The sequence below is a fragment of the Psammomys obesus genome, unplaced genomic scaffold, assembly GCF_907164565.1.
Source record: "Psammomys obesus unplaced genomic scaffold, mPsaObe1.curated_primary_1811, whole genome shotgun sequence".
NCBI lineage: Eukaryota > Metazoa > Chordata > Mammalia > Rodentia > Muridae > Psammomys > Psammomys obesus.
In genome coordinates, this window is record NW_026596040.1 from 35,534,860 (window position 1) to 35,554,332 (window position 19,473).

The following is a 19,473-nucleotide window of genomic DNA, read 5'->3' on the forward strand; positions in this document are numbered from 1 at the left end:
GGAAGGAAGGAAGGAAGGAAGGAAGGAAGGAAGGAAGGAAGGAAGGAAGGAAGGAAGGAAGGAAGGAAGGAAGGGAAAGAAAGAAAGAAAGAAAGAGCAAACTGTGGTGGTTTGAATAGGAATTGGCCTCACAGGCTCACATTTTAAAATTTTTTTTTAAGATTACAGCATTCTGCCTGTGCACCAGAACTCATATATGGTTATGAGCCACCACATGGTTGCTGGGAATTGAAGTCAGGACCTTTGGAAGAATAATCAGGGTTCTTAACTTCTGAGCCATCTCTCCAGGCCCCCAGGCTCATATATTTGAATGTGTGGTCATAGGGAGAGGCACTGCTTGACAGGGACTAAGAGGTGTGGCCTTGTTGGAAGAAGTGTGTCACTGGAGGTGGGCTTTGGGGTTTCAAAACCTCAAGTCAGAACCAGTAGCTCTCTCTTCTTGCTGCCTGCAGATGTAGAACATTTGGCTCCTTTTCAGCAGATAAAGGCGTTGGTGTTTGTGGTGGTCTGAATAAAAATGGCGTCCATAGATTGATAGGGGCATTACTGGAGGTGTGGCCTTGTTAGAGGAAGTATCACTGTGGCCCAGTGGCTCACTGTCTTCCTGCTGCCTGCCAATCCAAGTAGAGAGTTCTCTGCTACTTCTCCAGCACCAAGTCTGCTATGATAACAGACTAAACTTTTTTTTTGTTTGTTTTTTGTTTTTTTTTAAATTTTTTATTAATTACACTTTATTCATTTTATATTCCCCCATAAGCCCCTCCCTCCTCCCCTCCCGATCCCACCCTCCCTCCCCTTTCTGCATGCATGCCACTCCCCAAGTCCACTGATAGGGGAGGTTCTCCTCTCCTTTCTGATCTTAGTCTATCAGTTCTCATCAGAAGTGGCTGCATTGTCCTCTACTGTGGCCTGGTAAGGCTGCTCCCCCCTCAGGGGGAGGTGATCAACGAGCAGGCCAATCAGATTATGTCAGAGGCAGTCCCTCTTCCCAATACTATGTAACCCACTTGGACACTGAACTGCCATGGGCTACATCAGTGCAGGGGTTCTAGGTTATCTCCACGAATAGTCCTCGGCGGACTAAACTTTACTCTGAAACTGTAAGCTGGTCCCAATTAAATGTTTCCTCTATAAGAGTTGCCATGGTCATGGTGTCTCTTCCTAGCAAGAGAAAACTGACTGAGATACAAATAAAAGAGACCATAACAGTTTGCTCAGCCATTTATCACCAGACTATGCTAAGGAGCTGTTAGCACTATAGACCTAGCACTGCCTTCCTGGATAAACACGTCCAAGTGTGTGGGTTAAAAATGGGTTGCTTAGGAAAGAGTATTGGATGGGTGGCATAAGTCTGCCTTTCACTGGCTTTCTACTGGCTCAATTTTGCCTCTGTAGGCTTTATTAAAGAAGATGATATCAGACCAAAAAAAAAAAAATGATAAGTGTGGCAGTTTACTTCAATGCAATAGCGTTTCACTTTCCTGTAGTACCTTAAGGGATTCCATGAGCATGGCTGAAAATGTACTCCACTGGTAGACTGCTTTCATGCCTTTGGTCCCCAGAACTGTATAAAGCAAGCAGGGTGGTTGGGGCTGGAAAGATGGTTCAGCAATTAAGAATACTAGCTGTTCTTCCAGAGGACCAACCTTTAATTCCCAGCACCCACATGGCAGCTCACATCTGTCTGTAACTCCAGTTCCAAGGGCTTCCACACTCAAACATATATGCGGATAAAACGTCAATGCACATAAGATAAAAACCATTAACTTATTTTTTTAAAGAAAACAAGCATGTTGCTTCACACCTGTAATTCCAACACTGTATGAGCTAGATGCAGGAGAATAAGTAGCTCAAGATGCAGGGAAATCTAAGGTCAGTCTTGGCTACATGAGATTCTGCTTCAGAAAAGTAATTTGTGAAAACTGAGTTTATCAGGTATGTGAATACTTCATCTTCAAAACAAAATTTCACTGAGAAATCTGCCCTCTTCCTCTCGAGACAAGGCAAAAATGGAAGACAATATTACTGTGAAACCTACTGGTGAAAAAGGCAGGCTCTTTTCCATATAAATGGAACAAATACAAAGTTTGAAGGATACACAGTGGAAAGTGTCTCTGCCATCCCATTCCCTAACCATTTAGTTTCTCAAGTCAGAGGAAATACTCTGTTTTTTTCTTTTCAAGTAAAGGTCCTTACATGTTCCATATAGATAGAAACGTGTAGTATGTCCTGTTTACATTGTCCGTGGTCTGTGATATAAATCTCTTTACTTTGTTGGCACAGAAACTGTCAATATATTGGAAGTCATTTTCTGTCTGTATATGAAGCACTTCATTCCTTTTTCCAATGGATAACCGAGAAACACTTACGCTGATGGGCATGGAGGGAATTTATAGTTTTGTTTTGTTTTTGATGTTTCAGTCATTATTTCTATCTTACAGTTGTCCAAACTTATATTTACATCAGCAATGCCTAGTTCCCCACTCCACAGGCACTACTGTTTAAACTATTTGATCTTTACTAATAGGTTAAAAAAAAAACTTTTCAGTATGTGTTTAATTTGTATGTCTTACCTACTATGAATGAGGCCAATAATACACACACACACACACACACACACACACACACATATACATATATGGCTTATTTTGTATTGACTTATATTAAAATAGCTATTTTTAAAACAGGATACACCACAAAGATAAGTATAAAATAACTGCTCAGAACAGTTTGGTTAGCAGTATGAATGAAGTCTGCAAAATGACTAGAAGGGAGGGGCCAAAAGAGTGAAAATTAAGGTAGCCCATCAAGCACAAAGGGCTTCCTTTTTTTCCCCCTAGAAATATTGTAAAAGCTACTTATTTTACTTATTTTTGTTTTATTTTACTTATTTTATTTTTATTTTATTTTACTTATTTTATTTTTATTTTAACACAGCCATAGTAAAAAAAAAAATCAATCAATCAATCAATCAATCAATCAATTAAAGATTCATGGGGGACAAGAAGCATCAAAGAACCTTCGTATAGAAATACCAAATAGAAAACTGAAGATGTGCTCAAACGGGAAATTGGAGTCCCAGAGCATTAACTGGCTTCAAGGGCACCAAGGATGCCTGGAGATGGTGATTCCAGCCCAGGGACAACTAACAGAAGTTTGTGTAGAGCAGCCTTGGGCAATTGCCCCTGCTCAGAGGACTACAGCAAAGTTCTGCTGGCTGTCCCTACCATCCCACCTTCATGAGGGTGAAAGCAGTGCCCACAGCAGAGGGAATGTAGGGAGGAACAAGGCAAGCCAGGAAGAGAAATCGTCACAAAAGGTATTCTGCCTCTTTGGGTGGCCTAGCTGGAGCAGTGCTGGAGAGCCAGCTGGGGGGCTGACCAGCTCAGCTGCCGCCCAGGCCCAGATCCAGGGCTCTGAATTGAAAACCACCCCAAACTATATATCATCAGCAAACAGTTCACCTTTTCAAAACATACAGTGAGACATATTCTGGGGTCACAGGTAATTGGACAGGTTAAAGAATTTAAGGTATTGTGTGGCACATACTTACCCAGCTAGCACTTTCAAGTTAGGAGGATTGTGATTTCAAGGTTAGCCTAGGCTAAATGCAAGACTGTCTCAAAAGGGGGAGGCAACAGAAGGGCGCTCCCCTCAGGTGGGGAGAAGACACTGTTTTCCACAGCATTAATGGCTACTGACTTGAGTGGAACGCTCTAGTACATAGTTTGGGAGACCCCAGTGCATATTTTCCTGTTAGGAGAGGATTGTTTAGTTTTTAATTAGCAGTGATCATGCCTCAGGTGAGCTTCGCTGGTGGGTGTGTAGAATGCCTTCAGATCTGGGTAAGCCTGGAGAGGACTGATTTATCTATGGATGCCAGTGTGACTGACTGGGCAGCCTCAGATGCTGAGTGGCGGGTAAGATCTGGTGTCTGATCATCTGATGATGTAGGCACTGTGAAATGAACTTGCTGCAGTATGAGAAAGAACCAGTGAGTCTGATTTGTTGGTAGCTTCCTGGGAACTACACATTAGATGTTTCTCTTCTAAGGACTTATTTATTTTTTATAATAAATGCATATGTGTTTAGCTTGCATGCATGTATGTACCACATGTATGCCTGGTGCCCACAGAATCAGAAGAGGGCATTAGATCCCTTGGAACTAGATGGCTACCCACCACTCTATAGGTTCTGGGAACCAAACCCAGATCCCTTGCAAGAGCAGCAAATGCATTTAACCACTGAGCCATCTCTGCAGCCTTTGCAGATTAGATTCAGTTCTTTTTTTTATAAGTCTTTTATCTTGAAGTACTTATAGACTAATAATACTTTTCAAATGCAATAGAGGAAAGTACTGTGTGCTTTTTACTTTTCACCTAATTTCTCCCTGTGTTAATAGAACTGTAGGATTGTCCTAGCATGGTGGCATATATGCCTTTAGTCTCAGAACTCGGGGGACAGAGGGAGGTGTATCTCCTAGTTCAAGGCCAGCTTAGTCTACAGAGTAAGCTCTAGGACAGCCAGGTTTCAAGAAACCCTGTCTTGAAAATGCTTACACACAACATATATATGTACGTACACATGTATGTATATGTATAACTGTTGCTCATCAGCTGTTGCAGACCTTTTCACTCTCCAAATAAGAATTGTGAGTGGTGGAGAGCAGCTCTCCCAGTTTTGGCTATTCTGGGCCCTTTTGTGTCCTTAGGGGCTAGCCTCAGCCCCAGAGATTTTCCGGCTATAGTCCTAACCCCTGAGGATCCAGTACCCTTTACTCCAGTTCAAGCCAGACACTTAAAGCTGCAGGCATTAGATCAAAACATTGTTGCTCTGAGTTCTAAGCATCAGTAGCCTTGGTACTTGGCAGCTATTATAAGTCCTGCCCTCCAGCAGCTGTGAGGGGCAGCATTCAGCAGCTGCAGGTGGCATTGGCTAGTTTTAGAGTTCCTGAGCAGGCCTTTGGTCCTGAGATCCCTGCCCCATAGCTGCAATTCTTACACTCTCAGGCTCCTCAGCCCTATGAGATGGTAGTCTAGCTTGCAGGCCTAAGGTAGCTCAGATCCTTGACCCTTCAGGTTCGGCAGCTATGTGAAACCTTTCCATGAAATAGGGCATATAATCTGCTGGCCGTAGCTCTTTGAAGTTTCTCTGCGCCCTGTTTTTGGCCCAGCCCCTCTCTGGACTTCTGGCTGCCTCTTTTGTTCTAGCAGCAGCAGCTGTTGCCACTGCTCTGCTGCTGTTTGCCTCTGTGTGTTATCAGCTTAGCTATGTCACTAATATGATGAGGGCCAGAAGTAAGCAGAAATGGCTGCTTTAAAGCTGGTGTGGTGGTGCACCCTAAAATCTCAGCATTTGGAACATGAAAGTAGGGAGGTCAGGAATTGAAAGCCATCTTTGGCTACATAGCAAGTTTAAGGCCAGCCTGAACTGTAAGATCTTGTCTTTAAAATGCTGGAGAAGTGGCTCAGCTGCTAAACTCCGGTTTTGGGAAATCCAACTCCCTCTTCCAGATTCTGTGAGCAACTACATGCATGTGGAACATAGACATACATGCAGGCAAAACATCCACACACATAAAATCAGTAACATCTTAAAAAAAAACAAAACTCCTTTTGGAAACAACAAGAACCCAAAACAAAAGCACCCTGCCCACGCACAAATTCACATGCAAAAGACCACTTGAAGTCAGATATGCTGTTGCACATCTGTTATCCCAACATTTGTGAGGCTAAGGCAGGCTGAGGCCAGTTTGAACTACATAGCAGCTTCTATGCGAGACCCTTTATAGTGGGCTTAAAGATTTATTTTTATCTTTGGTTGTTTTCCATGTAGCATGTATATATGTATGTATGTATGTATATGTGTGTACCATATGTGTGCACCATGAGTGCCTGGTGCCTAAGGAGGCCAGGGGAGGGGGTTGGATCCTCTGGAACTGATCATCATAGGTATGATTTTGAGTCAACTTGTGGCTGAGAGTTGAAGCTAGGACCACTTCAAGAGCAACAAGTACTGTAAACCACTGAGCTAACTTTTACAGCCCTGGAGGAGTGTTTTATTGGACCCAGTGCTTTGGCATCAGGAGGCAACACAGGAGGGTATCTTTTGGCTGTCTCCAAATTGAGCTCAACAGCCTGCTTCTACAGCCAGGAAAGAAGCCAAGGCCACATGGGGGTAGAGAGAAGATTCAAGGTCTTTGTATGTACCCCAGGCTAGCCTGTGGCCTTCTTCCTGCCGGAGGCTCCCACATGCTGATGTGTGTGTGTGTGTGTGTGTGTGTGTGTTTCAGACTTTAATACATAATTAAGCAAGCCTCCACCACTGAACTGCTCCCCCTGGTATTTCTTTTGGTTTTTAGCTATACATAGCTTCCTACTTATTTAGTAAGATTTCTTGAATTGTATCTATACACAACTTTTTACTTGTTTGCTAACATTATTTTTACTAAGTTTCAAGTACAGGAAAGTAGAATACCACAATAAAGACCACCTGTTGTCACCTGTACTTTGTGCTAGTTAAAAATGCATCCATTTGAAAGTTAGTTGTGGATGTAATGACTTTACTTGGGAAGGTGGAGCCGCATCTGAGAAGGCATTTCCTGCTGCAGTCACTGCATTGTGCATCTCCTACATCACCCGCTGGAGCCCGTATTCCCGACTGTTTGTATAAGGTGTTTTTTTAAAAAAAGATCCCTCTACTTATCATTTACACAGCATTCTGCCTGCATGTGTGCCTGCACACCAGAAGAGGGCACCAGATCTCATTTTAGATGGTTATGAGCCACCATGTGGTTGCTGGGAATTGAACTCAGGACCTTTGGAAGAACAGCCAGTGTTCTTAACCCCTGAGCCATCTTTCCAGTCCTGTGTAAGGTGGTTTTATTTGTTTGTTTGTTTTATTTATTTTTCCAAATCTGGGTTCAAAGTTCACATAAGGTATTTGGTGCTTATAGCCCTTTTGTCTTCTTTAGTTTAAAACAGCTCTCTGGTGTACACTTATTTTCTGTGATACTTTTTGAGTGATCTTTATGATCATGGCTCTAAACTTTTATCTATCTGTCTGTCTATCATCTATTTTGCTTTTTTGAGACAGGGTTTCTTTCTGTAATAGCCTTGGCTGTCCTGGAACTCACTTTGTAGGCTGGCCTTGAAACCTGTGCTGGGATTAAAGGTGTATGTACAACAGCCATGGGCTCTGAGCCTTTTTTTTTTTTTTTTTTTTTTTTTTAGGTGTCTTTTATGTATAAAATCATGTCATCTTCAAGTAAAGACACTTTGACTCCTTTATTTCCTATTTGCATCCTCTTGGTTTCTTGTAGTTGCCTTATTGCTTTAGTTGAGACTTCAAATACACAATTGAACAGGTATGGAGAGAGTGAACAGCCTTTTCTTGTTCCTGACTTTAGTGAAAATGCCTGGAGTCATTTCAGTAGAAGTTGGTTATGGGCTTGCTGTATATCACCTTTATTATAATATCACCTTGTATTACTAGTCTCTCCAGGACTGTTATCATGAAGGAGTGTTGGATTTTGTCAAAGACCTTTTCTGCATCTGAGGAGATGATCGTGTAATTTTTGTCTTCCAATCTGTTTATGTTATGTTGAACAAACTGCATTTCTGCGATGAAGCATATTTGATCATGGTGCACAATTATTTTGATGTGTTCTTGAATTTAGTTTGCAAGTATTATGTTGGGAACTTTTATGTATGTTCAAAAGGAATATTGGTCTGTAATTTTCTTTATTGGGTCTTTGTGTGCTTTAGGTAGGGATAATGTTGGACTTGTAAAAGAATTGGACAGTGTTCCTTTAGTTTCTAGTTTGTGGAATAATTCGAGGAGTATTAGTATTAATTCTTTGAAGATCTGGTAGAATTCTGTGCTGAATCCATCTGGCCCTGGGCATTTTTGGTTGGAGACTTAATTACTGCTTCTATTCAGTAGGGGTTATGGGTCTGTTTAATTTGCATATCTGGTCTTGGTTTATCTTTGGCAAGTGGTATTATTCTCTGCTGGGCCATCTAATCCACCCAGATTCTATGAATTTTTAAATTTATCTTCTGAATACCTTAATTACCTAGTTATCATTCATTAGTGTGTTGTTGACTCTCTAAATTTGTGTATTTTTTTATAGTTTTACTTACCGTTTACTTTTAGTTTATTCCATTGTGATCAGATAGAATATAAGCAATTACTTTAGTTCTTTTGTATATGGTAAGACTTGTTTGTGGATTAGTATGTGGTCAAAATTGGAAAAGTTCCATGTGTTGCTGAAGAGAGCATACATTCTGTATCTATTGGATATAAATAGTTTGTGGATGTCTGTTAAGTGTAGTTGATCTATGATGTACTTTGCCTCTGAGGTTTTCAGTTGATTTTATTTTAGTGGCATAAAGATGAGAGCAGGGCGTTGAAACTTCCTACTATTAGTCAAATAGGACATCTGAATTTGTATGTTCATAAGTGGTTTGGTGTATGTGTATGTGTGTGTGTAAAGTTGGAAAATGTAATATTTGTTAACATATTTACAGTGGTTGATATTTTTTAAAAGACTTATTTTTATTTTATGTATGTGGAGTTTTGCCTGTGTGTATGTCTTCACTGTGTGTGTCCAGCATCTGTGGAGGCCAGAAGGCGGCTCAGAACCTTTGGAATTGAAGTTACAGATGATTGTGAGGCATGTGTGGGTGCTAGGAAATGAACCTGGGCCCTCTGCAAGAACGACAAGTACTTTTGACCACGGAGCCATCTCTGCAGTCCCTTGTGTATCTCCCTGGTGATTTCTTCCCTTTATTAAAATATAGAGGCTGTCCTTATCTTGACTTATTTTTAAGTCTGTGTTAGCTGATATCAGTAGTATGCTGGTTTGTCTTTAACTGCCATTCACTTGCTAGATTGTCTGATGTCTGTGGGTGTTTTTGCTGTGAGATGTCATTTTTTGGAGTTGAGAACTCTGACTGGAACCAAGAATGGGATAGCCCCCATCCCCTGAGAAAGTGCTGTGGCACATGGGGGTTTTGACTCACTCTTTCCTTTGTGCCTGTGCCTTCCAGGCTGTATCTCTTCAGCACTGTTGTCCTGGTTATAAGAGAGCTTTGTTCCAGACTGTCCTTAGTAACTAGCAAGTTATGATTAGTAGGAATTTGCTTTGAGATATTTTCTTGGGTAGAGTTACGTTCACCTTTTTTTTTTTTTTTTTCAAGCAAAAGCTTTATTAGTTTTTTACTCACGTGCATGCGTGCTTCTTTGTGTGTGAGCAAGATGTCCACAGAGGCAAAAGGAGGTTGCTGGTTCCCTTGGAGCTGGCGTCACTGGCATTTGTGAGCTGCCTTACCTGGGTGCTAGGATCGAACTCTGGTACCTGGGATAGATCAGCAAGTGCTCATAACCACAGAGAGTCTCTCTAGCCGCAGTTAAGTTCATCCTAATGTGTGGTATAAGCAGAGGCCGCTGCTCTTGTGTTCGTGTTGGCTCTGATGATTATAATACCATTTTCTCCTTTGGAATTTTGAACCTGAGGTCCAGGTATTTGCAAGTGAAGAGAGCTAGCTGTGTGTGCCTTTAGAGGAGGTGCAGTTCTACGTGTCTGTCTCGCCCAATGCTGCGAACATATGATGTTTATTGCAACAGTTTGAATGTTCTCTCCTTTTTAATAGGGTGTCTGTGGAAATGCCCATGTGAGGACAAGCTGCTACCGTACGGAAGATGGGATCGAACAGCAGCAGGATCAGTGATCTTCCTAAAAATGAGTACTTGAAAAAACTCTCAGGCACTGAGTCTATCTCTGAAAACGACCCCTTCTGGAATCAGCTCTTTTCATTTTCTTTCCCTGCACCAACCAGCAGGTAAGACACCCTGGAGGTGGAAAATTCCGACAGACTGCCACAGGAGCCTGTTCTGTCAGTGTGCTGCTTCCAGTGTTCTTTCACTGGTTCTCATGTGCGTCAGTGGGAGATCTAAATGGGGGGAAAATAGGAAATATGTTTTTATATTAGGGCTCTGTCTCCTTTATTAACTATAAAGCTCTAACTGCCAATAGCAGTTCTCTTGAATCTTCAGAGGTAATGTGAAGTCATTTCCACACATCCGTTCAGAATTACAAAACTGTTTAGATACAAACAATAGCAAGTTTTCTCCTCTGGTTAAGTAAAATACGTCTTGTCTGTGTAAACATATAGATCATCGCTGTATTCTTTTTAATGGCTCTAGAGTAGCCTTTCAGTATGTAAAATCAGCTTTTTTTTTTTTTTTTTTTTTTTCCCCCTCCTGAGATAGGGTTTCTCTTTGTAGCTTTGGTTGTTCTAGACTCAAATTTGTAGACAAGGCTGGCCCTGAACTCACAGAGATCTTCCTGTTTCTGCCTCCCAGACTGCTGGGATTACAGCCATGTGCCCCATGTGCCCAGCTAATCAGCTCTCTATTTATGAGCGTTTAGACTGTTTCTGGCATTTTGTTAATTGATAGCGCAGAGTATTATTTATACAATACATACATATAATTTTATTTACATGCATACAAATTTACTTCTACTGTGAATTCTTTGAAGTGGAATTGTTGGGTCAGAATGTGTGTGCATTTGTAATTCCAGTAGATGTGCGAGGTTATTCTATGGAAGTTTTATCAATTCATGCAATGAACCACAGAATCTCAGAGGCCTTGTGTTTCCTTACTATTGTCAATTTAATCTGCTTTTTGGACTTTAAAAACATTTATTTTATTCTCTGTGTGTATGTGTGTATGCATGCACGCATGTATGTATGTATGTATATGTGCTTGTGAGCCATCTGGCATGGGTGCTGAGAATCAGACTCTATAGTAGTTTGTCTGTAATTGTTGATCTGTGTTTCCAGCACCACTTTTTTTTTGTTTCAATTTTTGGGTTTTTTTTTTTGGCTTTTTCTCATTGCTGATTTAACAGGTACAGTTACCCATGTAAACTGTTAGGAACATTTGATATTTGGTAGATACATGGTAATACAGAGTAACTGGAATTATTGAATTTTTATAGACTCAATAGCTAGATTTTTCAATGTTTTAAACACCATGTTGAGTCCCTACCCTCTGAGAATGTGTAATGGTAGGTGGGAGGTGAAGGGCGGCGGGAGTAGATGGAAGTAAGCTTGTTACGCTGTTGACCTTGGGGAGGCCAATGTGGAGTGTCCAGGTGGGCCAGTGGGAAGCAAGGATTCTGGAAAGAGAGATAGGAACAGAGAGAAGACGAGTCAGTCATGTGATGTGGCCTGTTGTGACTCAGTCTGGGCCCCACTGGCTCTGAAGAAGGGGCTGATGGGCCAAGACAGGAGCAGCCTCTGGGAGCCGGAAAGGCTTTCTTTTCCTCCTGTGTCTGGAGCTGTTGTTAGACTTCTGCCCTGCACAACCGCAGCGTGATAAATTTCTATTGTTTTACACCACTGTACTTGTGGCAACTTTCATAGCCACAGTAGAAACTGATATATTTTTGAGGTATGAGCCACATATCGTTTCCTGTTGTAATTTTGTGTGTTTAGTATACTCTCTGAGTTAGATGATCACTTCCTATTTCTTGCCACCCCTCCCCCCAGCATTAGCATGCCTGAGAAATGGAATCATGTCTGTGGCCTTTTGTGACCTGCTTCTTTTACAGGTCCGTCAGAAAAGTAAGGACCACATGCTTCTCAATTCCCTTTTATCGCTCTGTTATATTCTGCCATATGAATGTCCATTTTCTTGATTCAGTCATCAGCTAGCAGACATTTCTGTTATTACTGTATTGGTGGAGCTTTTGATTTTTGAGACAGGGTCTCATTGTGAAGCCTTGACTCTTTGTTTCTTTAAAGGCAGGGTCTCATGTAGCACAGGCTGGCTTCAAATTCTCCTTGTAGCAGCCGATGACCTTCAACTGATCTTCCTGCCTCTGCTTTCCAAATGCTGGGCTTACAGGTATGTTTCACCAAGCCTAGCTTATCTGTCCTTTTTTTTCAAGAATTTTGAAGTAAATTAGTGAAGCAGAAGTAGGACGGTTATTAAGTTCTGTACAGCCTGAGCTATGTAGTAAGAACTTACCTTACAAAGAAAACCCCAAAACCAAAACTGGAGTGATGGGCTGGAGTGATGCTCAGTGGTTTAGAATTCTTACTGCTTACTTGTTTAATTCCCAGGACCCATGTGAGGCAGCTCAAAGTTGCCTGTAATTCCAGCTCCAGAGGATCCAGTGCCTCCTTCTGGCTTCCTTGGGCACTCACATGTACATGTGCAGATAGTCACACCCAGATAGACACAGACACATGAAAATCAGTATTTTAATTAACAATTGAGCTTCCACATTTGCCACATCTGTGTCAGTGCCTTGTAGATTAAATTACTAAGGTTTTATAATTTATTTGTGATTCATTGATATAGGTATTTTGCACTTTTTCTCAAAAACCTTTTATTATTCTGTTTATTCTGTGAGATACTAATTCATTCTAGTTTATAGAGAAAGGCATAAAGTAATTTTTATGAAAAGCTATGGAACAAATATATCATATGTTGTAGATTCTGGACCTAATACTCCAGACGTTTTGTTTGTGGAGATTGCATGTATTGTGGTAACATATACTTTATCATTTTCTGCCTGAGGCACCCCATTCCTCAGTGATTGTGCTGGTCAATTGAAGAGTAAACTTCAAGGGGTGGGGAAGCTGGTCGGTTGGTAAAGTGCCTTCTGTGCAGTGTGAGGAATTGAGTTTGGATTCCCAGCACCCATGTTAAAACAATTACAAAACCCTGCTGCCTTGGTGGAACATACCTTTAATCCCAGCACCCCAGTAGATGGGTATTTGTGAGTTCGAGGCCAGACTGATTACATAGGGAGTTCTAGGCCAACCAGGGCTACATAGTGAGACTGTCTCAACAAACAAACAAAGAATAAAAAAAAGACAAACCAACCAAAACTACAAACAAACAAAACAAAACATGGCCATGACCATTTGCACCTGTAACTGAGGCAGAGCGGTAACAGTTGGATTCCCAGAGTTTGCTGGTAGCCATTCTGTCCAGTTGATGGGTACTAGGTCCTCATGTGAGTGTGTTTGGGTGTGTTGCACACATGAGCTCATGAGTGTAGAGGCCAGAGGTCAGCCTTCTGTCATTGCTCTGGTGCCATCCACCTTGTTTGTTTGGTGTTGGAGACAGGGTCTCTTGTGTAGCTTGGAGCTTGTTGGTTAGGCGAGGCTGCTGACTGGCGAGCCTCAGGTAAGCCTGTCTCCACTTCCCCAGTGCTGGGCTTGCAAGTGCATGTCACCCCCTCTGGCCATTTCGTGTAACTTCTGCAGACAAACCCACACCCTTAAGCCTTTATTAACTGAACTATCTCCTTGGCTTTCTTTTCATTTTTTTATGCAACATATTTAAAAACTGTTTACATGGTTGATTTTGTACAGATTTCTAAATTATATAATGGTTATTAAATGCAGAATAAACCAGTGTTTATTTTGATTTGTAGGTATCTGAATATGGTGGTGTGAAAGAATGATATGTGAGTGTGTTCATAATGTGTGTACCCTGCTTACCATGTAGAGCTGCAGGACCAGGTATCTCTCCCTGAGTTCTGCTCTATCATTTGCTTGTTTCTCAGGCCATTATGGTGAACTAGGAAAATAATACCACATGCTCTCAAAAGGTTTAGAATATAGAGTAAAGCGTGATAAAGATTGTAATGGTGCAGGGGAGCATGCACATTGCAGAAACAACATGCCCAAACTAGAAGAACACAAAGAACTGGGAAATAGTGAGGGGAAATTTGAGAGTTTTTACAAAATACTAAAGTTGTTTAAAGTTTGTTCTAATATCTGTTGAAGGATTTTATCCAGAAAGGGCATGACCACACTTTCATCTTATTTGATGTTCTTTTTTTAAATTTTTTAAAAATTTAAAAATTTTGTATTTATTACAATTTATTCACTTTGTATCCCAGTTGTAGCCCCCTCCCTTGTCCCCTCCTAATCCCACCTTCCCTCCCTCTTCTCCTCCCATGTCCCTTCCCCAGTCCACTGATAGGGTAGGTCCTCCTCTCCTTCCATCTTACTGTAGCCTATCAGGTCTTGTCAGGACTATCTGCATTGTCTTCCTCTGTGGCCTGGTAAGGCTGCCCCCAACTCAGGGGAAGGTGATCAAAGAGCCAGCCACTGAGTTCATGTCAGAGACAGCCTCTGTAGGGAGCCCACTTGGACACTGAGCTGCCATAGGCTACATCTGAGCAGGATTTCTAGATTATCTCCATGCATAGTCCTTGGTTGGAGTATCAGTCTCAGAAAAGACTCTTGTGCCCAGATTTTTTGCTTCTGTTGCTTTCCTTGTGGAGCTCCAGTCCCCTCCAGGTCTTTCTATCTCCCCCTTCTTATAAGATTCCCTGCACTCTGCCCAAAGTTTGGCTATGAGTCTCAGTATCTGCTATAATACCATGCTGGGAAGAGTCTTTCAGAGGCCCTCTGTGGTAGGCTCCTGTCTTGTTCCTTGTTTTCACCCTCTTCCGATATCTGTCCTGTTTGCCTTTCTGAATGAGGGTTGAACATCTTACCCAGGGTCCTCCTTCTTGTTGAGCTTGTTTAGGTGTACAGATTTTAGTATGCTTATCCTATCTTATAGGTCTAGTATCCACTTATAAGTGAGTATATACCATGTGTGTCCTGCTTCTGGGATACGTATCCTCACTCAGGATGATCTTTTCTAGTTCCCAACATTTGCCTGCAAATTTCATGATTTTCTTGTTTTTAATTTCTAAGTAGTATTCCATTGTGTAAATGTACCACAATTTCTGTGTCCATTCCTCAACTAAAGGACATCTGGGTTGCTTCCAGATCCTGGCTATTACAAAAAGAGCTGCTATGAACATTGTTGAGCAAGTGTCCTTGTTGTATACTTGAGCATATCTTGAATATACGCCTTGGGGTGGTGTAGCTGGATCTTGAGGAAGCACTATTCCTGAGAAAGTGCCAGATTGATTTCCAAAGTGGTTATACAGGTTTACATTCCCACCAGCAATGGAGGAGGGTTCCCCTTTCTCCACATCTTATTTGATATTCTGAGTATATCACCTTGTGAAACTGTCATTCAGTAAACATTTTTTTTCTGAAACAGAGTTCACATAAGTAAAGACTGAAAGTCAGTTGATGTAAAGTCAGACACAGGATTCAGACAAGCTAGATGCTGTGGGTGTACTGGATGGCAGTGACAGTTCTGGAAGATGCTGGAGGATTCTGCAAGACCCTGGAACTTGTGAGGAAGAAACTGGAATAAGAACAACCCCAAAGAACATGGATGGGAGGCGTGTGTCCAATCCAGGGCTGGGGCTGCGCGTGGTGACGGGTATCCATGTGACAAAGTTACAGATTTAGTTGAACATGAGATTTTTTTTTTGTAATGATTATAGATGACTATCTTCTTTTTTTTTTTTTTTTACTGAAATAAGTTAATAATATAATAGTGTGATCCAAAATTTGCCATAAAGTATTTGTGTATTTGTAAATGCTTTTACATATTTTCTTTAGAGTAATTAATGTTACTTTAGTAGATGACTATCTATAAAGGTTGGACATACCCAACCGGAATAAAGGCAAGGCCCCTCCCACTAATTTTACTTTTTTTTTTTTGCTAAAATATGCAATTTTGTGGTTTAAACTCCAAAGGATATGAAAAATATAAAATATGGAAGTCTGCCTTCCTCTTTTCCCTTCTCAGTGCCTGATTCTCTTCTCCAGAAGTAACCGCTATCATGTTGTTTGAATAGTCTTTTGAAGGCTATTTTATGCATATGTGAACACATATGCACACAGATCACCCTAGTTTTAGGCCACAATGTCATATATACTACATACTTTTATTTGTTTGTTTTTCAAAACAGGTTTTTCTCCTCTCTGTGTAGCCCTGGCTGTCCTGGAATTCACTGTGTAAGCCAGCCTGGCCTCAAACTGACAGAAGTCCATCTGCCTGTGCCATCTGAGTGCTGGTATGAAAGGCTTGCACCACCAGTGCAAGTTTTTTTGTTTTGCTTTAAGTCAGGTCTCACTATGTAGTCCTGGCTGTTCTGGAACTCATTATGTAGGTCAGGTTGACTCCAACTCATAGAGATCCTCCAGCCTCTGCCCACTGAATTCTGCTATTAAAGGCATGTGCAGCCATCTTTGAAGTTAATTGTATCTTGAAAAGCCTTCTGTACATTATAGCTTCATCATTCCTTTTGGTGGGGACATAGCAAACAATCATGGGGTACCCAAGAATCAGGGTGACCATTTGGGTTGTTTTCACATTTACTATGGCAGTGAATGATGTCACACAAATGGGCAGGAGTGGGTTCTTATGTTCATTTTTCATTTGTATTGAGAGGGGTAAGAAGTAGTGTGGGAGGCTTAGACAATTGTCAGGGGATACTGAAAATGCTTCCCACCCTTTCTCCTGGTCTGACAGTGACCTGATGAGGCTGCTCAGGTGTGAAGTGGTCTAGGACTGGGGAAATAAGGCTATGTCCACCTGTTACTTACTTTTGGCACACATTAGAAAGCTGAGGAAAGAGAATCCATGTGTTGGATGGATTTGGTGAAACACATTTCCTTAGAACAGTGGTTCTCAACCTTCCTCTGTGTAGTTTTGGCTGTTATGGACTCACTGTGTAGGCCAGGCTGGCCTTGAACTCAGCGATTCACCTGTTTCTGCCTCTCTGAGTGCTGGGATTAAAGCATGCGCCACCATGCCCAGCTCCCATAGAATTATTTTTGTTGCTACTTCATAGCTGCAATTTTGCTGCTGTTATGAACCATAATGTAAATATCTGATATGCAGGATATCTGATAAGTGACCCTGTGAAAGGGTCTTTTGACTCCCACAAAGGGGTCTTGACCCATGGATTGAGAACACTGCCCTAAAGTATGACAGGTCACACTCTTCTTTTCTTCAAGGCGGTTAATATTAGCTCAGAAATAGCAAGGACTGTCTTAAAAGTGGAAGCTGGAGAGTGAACATAAATTTAACTAATTTTCTGATAACGCTTTTTAGTTGGAGGCCAAAGGATGCCCTTTTCCTCCCTTCCTTCTTCCTTTCTATTTTCTTTCTCTCATTTCTTTGCCACTATTGGTGGCAATATAAATATGCTCAACATTAGTTAAATAATTTAAGGCTATTCATTAAACAGACAATGTTTTCTTTGCCAGAGTTGGTCAGATGATTGTTGGGACTTAATTGTTAGCTGTGTAGGACATGAGTGTGGCCCTGTGTCCCTGCTTCTGGGAGGTGCCTTCCTGACTGCTGCTGTCTAGAAGTCTTTACTGCATCATGAGAACTATTCCGTGCACTGGGCACTAGATGGTGCTGAGATAAGGTAGAACGGCAGCTTCTGACACAGTCACTTAAAAGTCATTTGTTACCAAAGGACTGCATGTTCATGTTTAAACCTTCTAAATACAGTGAGTGAAAACTCTTAAGAAAGGATTAACTAGCAATCAGGAGTAACTAGGGTTAACATTGCCTGTATCTGTTCTTAGTGCTCCATATTGAAATGTTTTCATCATATTCTTCACATTTCCTCTGATAGTGTTTCTCATTTCAGTGGTTTTGTCTGTTTTAATGAATAGCCTTAAATTATTTAACTAATGTCGAGTATATCACTGGTTTTTCATTTTTTTCCAATAAAAATAGGAGTCTAGTGAACTTACAACCAGGTTTTTATGCCCTTCTTATTGTGTGAGTAGATGACTTCTTTATGGCTGCTCTTACCAATAAAATAACCTTTTAAAATATTTAAGTCATCCGTAATTATAGAAAAGTTACAAAATACAGAAACAAAAATTAAAGTAGTCATGTCCATTTACAAATACCACATGCTATTTTCAATGTTTTGTATGTATTTTTATTTTTTTTTTTTTACAAAAATGTGATGTTGTAGAACTGTTAAATTTTTTGAATTAATATATTTGTATAACTATCCCCACTGTTCATTTCCAGGACCTTTCTTTCCTCTGAAACAGAAGTTCCTTACCTATAAATAGTACAAACTTCCCTCACTGCTCGCAGGCCTTCCTGGTCTATGCTACTTTCTGTCTATGAGTTTTCTGGGCTAGGGGTGCTAGATAACCAGAGTCATGTAATCTATGTCCTTTACGATTGGCTTCAAAACTTTGCTTTGCTAGACACAAAGAGCCTCCATTTCTCTTTAGCATTGTTCCAGCTAACAACTTCACTTTTTCTCTCAGAGATTTTCCATGTATTATATAAAAAGAACATTCTGCTGAGAAGCTTTGCTTCTGTAGACATTGTCAATTTATCAGTTATTTATGAAGTCTCTCACATTTCCAAGTGATTGTCATATCTCTTTTCAGCTAGTTTTCACATCTGTTGTTATTCTCATGTTAACACTGGTAAGGGCCAAATTTAAACCAGGTCTATATGGCTCCAGAGATGGATTCTGTTGATTGTCATGTGTCACTGTCTTCGTTTGGAAGCATGGACTCATCAACCTGAGCGTCAGACAGCAACCAGAGTGCTGCGCTGTGAAATGACCTGGTGACCTGGAGAAAAGGATTATAAGGTTATGTATTTCAGGCCTGTCCAAAGCTGTGCTTCACACGTTACTTTCGATAGTGCTTCAAAGGTACTATTGGCAATCTCCCCTGCAAGGAACAGGTGGCTTGTCCAGTATTTTTACCTTGCCTGCAGGCGGGGGGGTGTCTTCTCTGGGGGGAGGGTTACTTAGCTGAGTGATCTTAAAGTTTTTAAATGTGTTTACTCACTTGAGAACTAGAAAACAGACTTGAATTAGCTCACGAGTATCTGATGGATAGAAACAAGTGCTCATGAAACATTTTCCTCTTTGACTCTTTGGTGCCTGCCTCTGCGTTTTCATTCTTGGCCTACATTCCATGCAGGGAATAGTCTGCCTGTCACTGAGGTGGACTAGGGCAGCTACTAAACTGTCTCCTAGATTCTCATTTCCTTCATAAGAGGCATGTACTGATGATGACAGAAGGAACGCATCAGGCTCTTTTGTAAATGTTAACAGCATGCAACTTTCCTTGATATCTCATTTTCTCAGATTGAGTTCCCTCAGAAAGTTCAGTTTTTACAACTTAAAACAAAAACTTTATTTTCTCCTTACATTTATACTTTCCAATGAACAGTTAATTCAGAAGGTGATTGAGGTTATCTAGTGTATCTGTGGATCATTCCCTTAAACTGAACGCTTAAGCTTAAATGAGGGAACGTAGAGGAATTTTAATTCAGAGCATGGCTGCTCTGGCAAGAGATGACAGCCAAAGACCTTCTAGGCCTGTGTGATCCAGCTGGAATAGAAACATGCCTTTAATCCTGGAGACAGAGGCAAGCAGATCTGAGTTCAAGGCCAGCTGGCATAGAGCAAGTTTCAGGTTTTCTTTAGGTCCAGGTGTGGTGGTGCATGCCTTTAATCCCAAATAGTGAAGGTAAAGTTAGTTTGTAGAAGGAAGCACCTATGTTTGAAAGTGATTACTT

The 19,473-nt window shown here is 41.1% G+C and overlaps 1 protein-coding gene across 1 annotated transcript in view; it reads left to right on the plus strand.

Moving 5' to 3' along the window:
- Dym (dymeclin) overlaps positions 1–19,473 on the plus strand; it is a 276,645-nt gene that overhangs the window by 19,571 nt on the left and 237,601 nt on the right. The window contains exon 2 of the mRNA XM_055622878.1: positions 9,657–9,845. Coding sequence (XP_055478853.1) covers positions 9,706–9,845 — 140 coding nt within the window. The 5' untranslated portion in view covers positions 9,657–9,705. The remainder of the gene's footprint in view (positions 1–9,656; positions 9,846–19,473) is intronic.